General features: G+C 37.3%; 1 protein-coding gene across 1 annotated transcript in view; it reads right to left on the bottom strand.

The window, feature by feature from the left end:
* cpsf3 (cleavage and polyadenylation specific factor 3) overlaps positions 1-3,193 on the bottom strand; it is an 18,062-nt gene that overhangs the window by 9,678 nt on the left and 5,191 nt on the right. The window contains exons 5-9 of the mRNA XM_015374642.1: positions 2,204-2,381; positions 2,031-2,120; positions 754-904; positions 446-621; positions 217-375 (exon numbers count right to left, since the gene is read on the bottom strand). Coding sequence (XP_015230128.1) covers positions 217-375; positions 446-621; positions 754-904; positions 2,031-2,120; positions 2,204-2,381 — 754 coding nt within the window. The remainder of the gene's footprint in view (positions 1-216; positions 376-445; positions 622-753; positions 905-2,030; positions 2,121-2,203; positions 2,382-3,193) is intronic.

Genomic DNA, 3,193 nt, shown 5'->3' with positions numbered 1-3,193 from the left:
AAACAACCCGGAGAAAAACAAAAACCCTCCAGAGGCGGCAGAGGTTCACCATCCAGCAGGAAAACAAGCCAAACAAACAGAGCTGGAGGTTAAAGCGGCCTAGTCAAAGTAACATTTGGAAGTTCGCCATTCAATCTGAGCTACTGTGGAAAACGGAATGAGTGAAGTGTCTGTAGATAAAGAGGCACTCCGCACCATTCAGATTTCTCCCGTTACCTTAGCCAGGGTGCCCTCCACACAGTACCCAGCGATGATGACTCCGTTCCTCTTGTCCGTGCACCAACTCTCAAAGAGCTCCCTGGAGAGGCCGCTCTGCATCATACCCGGAGACGCCATCACCACACTGGGGCCGATGTCATCAAAGTGGTCCATACTCTGGTTAGAGACGAACAGAGATCGGATCAGAACCGGAGGCGGAGCAGGGAAGGCGTCCTCAGGAGGCTACCTTTAGGTTGCTGATGTGCTTGAACACAAACGGGTTGTTGATGTTGATGGCTTTGCGGATTTTGTCGTTCATGGCGTTGACGTAGGTCTGATACACCGCCATGCACTTCTTGGCCAGAGAGGAGGCGTAGTAGATGGGGATGTCATGGAGTTCTGGATGATTCTGCCAGTATTCATCTAGGATATAAAACAAAAACTGTGATTGAGGAAGATCTGCTAAATATAATTGGTATGATCTTCTAAATCCCACAAACGGATGAAGATCAGGGATAAAAGCCCCGATGGAGCCAGAAGGGCTTTCTAACCGACCCAAGATGAGCAGCAGCTCCTGGGCCCGGCCCAAAGCGAACACGGGGATCAGACAGCGGCCCTCTCTGTTCACAACGTCATGGACCGTGTTACAGAAGCGAGCCTCGCGCTCCTCCCTCTTCTCATGGATGTGAGTGCCGTAGGTCGATTCCTGCAACGGGAGAAACGCCTCAGCGCCGGTTTAGCTTTTGGTTAAAACTTCAACGCATCAAACTAAATGAATAAAAAAAATGTATGGAGTAATTAAAATATTAAGTTTCAAATGATTTTATCTATTTAAGCAGAAAAATTATCTGTCTAAACTAACCTGGATCTAACTGAAAAACTTTGTGAAACCCTCCAACGGGGCTTATTTAAACGCTTCAGAATATGGAGAGAAATTTGTGCCAATATTATTAAAGGTAAAGAACAGTTTCAAAAAAGGACATTTGAAAAAAAAAAACACCTTTGAAGAAAAAAATTAAGCTTTTAAAAAAAATGTACAATAAAAAACAATAAACATTTTGCGACGCTGAAGTTTAACTAAAATTTTCGCCAATATTTTTTCTGCTGTTTATTAGGTTCTGTTTTCTTTTTATTTTAAATATATTTTTTTATGATTTTATATTTTCTATTCAATCAAGCGGGGTAAACTGAATTTTACAAACTGTATTATTTTTAAATCCTCTTGTACAGATTTTACCCTTCAGGTTAAAAAAGCATTTCTATTGGTCCGTTTGCTGACCAATAGAAATCAATCTGCTCTAAGTGGGCAATAGCAACAGGATTTCTATTGGTCCGTGCACTGATCACCTGGAAATAGAGCAAGAAATCTGCAAAAGTGGATTTTAATAGAATATAATTAAAATCTGAAAAAATATTTTTAAAACAATTTAATCTGGAAAATGAAATCCTATAAAAAGCTAACTGTAAAAGTTGTGTTTGACCTTTTACACATATTATTAATTACTCCAAAAGCTTTTTCCTTGAAGTTGCAGGTGAAGATTCTCATCATCCAGGTCATACTCATTTAAAAAATGAGTATGACCAAGTTTGAAGACGTTTCGCTTCTCATCCAGGAAACTTTTTCTATTAAAAAAGTTTGTTTTTAATTTTGGGGGGGAATCTTTCCTTTAAGTTTTTTAAAGTTACATTTCTGAAACGTGTTCTCTCCGAATGTCATTAACTGAAATATGTTTTTTTTTTTCCAATATCAAAACAAAATTCTCTCCTCCATCAAAATGTTTAATAAATGGATTATTTATCATAATGAAAGAGATGCTGTTCATTAGTCCTACTATGATTAAGATGTCAGGTTTGACACTCGGGATCTCAGCCGCCATCAGATGTCTGTCCTCCTGTCTGGAGAAGTCGCCCGTGTACAGCAGCTTCCAAAACACAAATCAAAAATTAACTCATTCCTTTATGACAGCATTTCCAGGCAGAATGATTTTTATTTTACATTTTTTACCTTAACTCCAGCTATTTCGATCATGAACATGGCCGCCCCCAGCACATGCCCAGCATGGTAGCACCAGAACTTGATCCCAGCCACCTCCTTAACCTCATGGAAGTTTATGGTCTCGATCTTGTCCATGCTGTCCTCCAGGTCGGTTTCAGTGTAAAGCATGTCATCAGCAGAGATGTTGCTGCAAAACAATAAATAAATACATGGCTTTAATTTTCTCACACATGAAAAAGACGATAAACTAGAATGTAATTTTATATCAAGCCTTTTTTTTTTACCATCATTCCCCAAAAATAAAACCTATTAGAACCAGTGGAGCTCTAGAACAAGATAATTAGCTTTTAAAAAGCTTTGAGCATCTTCCAGAGCTCTGATCCTCATGGAGGGACGGACCGACCAAGACGCAGACGTCCAGCATTCACCACAAGCCTTTATGTATGGAGGACCAACTCTGCCATATTTAAAAAAATAAATACAGAAATAAATAAATGCTCAATAAAAAAAAAGTAATAAATAAATAAAATTCAATATTATAATGGACAATAAATAATTAAGGTAATTATTACAAAGGCAAATAAATAAATAAAGAAGTTAATTAAAAGAGATTCATACATTTATGTCTCACTGTATAATTTATTTTCTACATACATTTATTTGTTTATTGTATTTTTTGGGGCAATTAATTGTATGCTTATTTATTTATTGAGCATTTATTTATTTCTGTGTTTATTTTTAAATATGGCAGAGTTGGTCGTCCATACTTAGGTGAGCCATCTTCATGAAATCACGTTCGACCTGCAGACTGCTGGTTTATGAAAACTATGGAGATGAATTTGTTCCCATATAACAAAGAAAACAAGGCGATTTATAAAAAAGAAACTTAAAGGAAATGCATTTCTAAAAAAATGTAACTTATTAATTGAAAATATGCAGGCAAATGGTTAACCAATATTTCTACAGCTGGTTATTTTGCATGCTTTTTCAGTTTTCAGG

Source organism: Cyprinodon variegatus, unplaced genomic scaffold, assembly GCF_000732505.1.
Source record: "Cyprinodon variegatus isolate N-32 unplaced genomic scaffold, C_variegatus-1.0 Scaffold107, whole genome shotgun sequence".
NCBI lineage: Eukaryota > Metazoa > Chordata > Actinopteri > Cyprinodontiformes > Cyprinodontidae > Cyprinodon > Cyprinodon variegatus.
The sequence above is the reverse complement of the archived record's forward strand: the minus strand, read 5'-3'. Positions and strand labels throughout refer to the sequence as shown.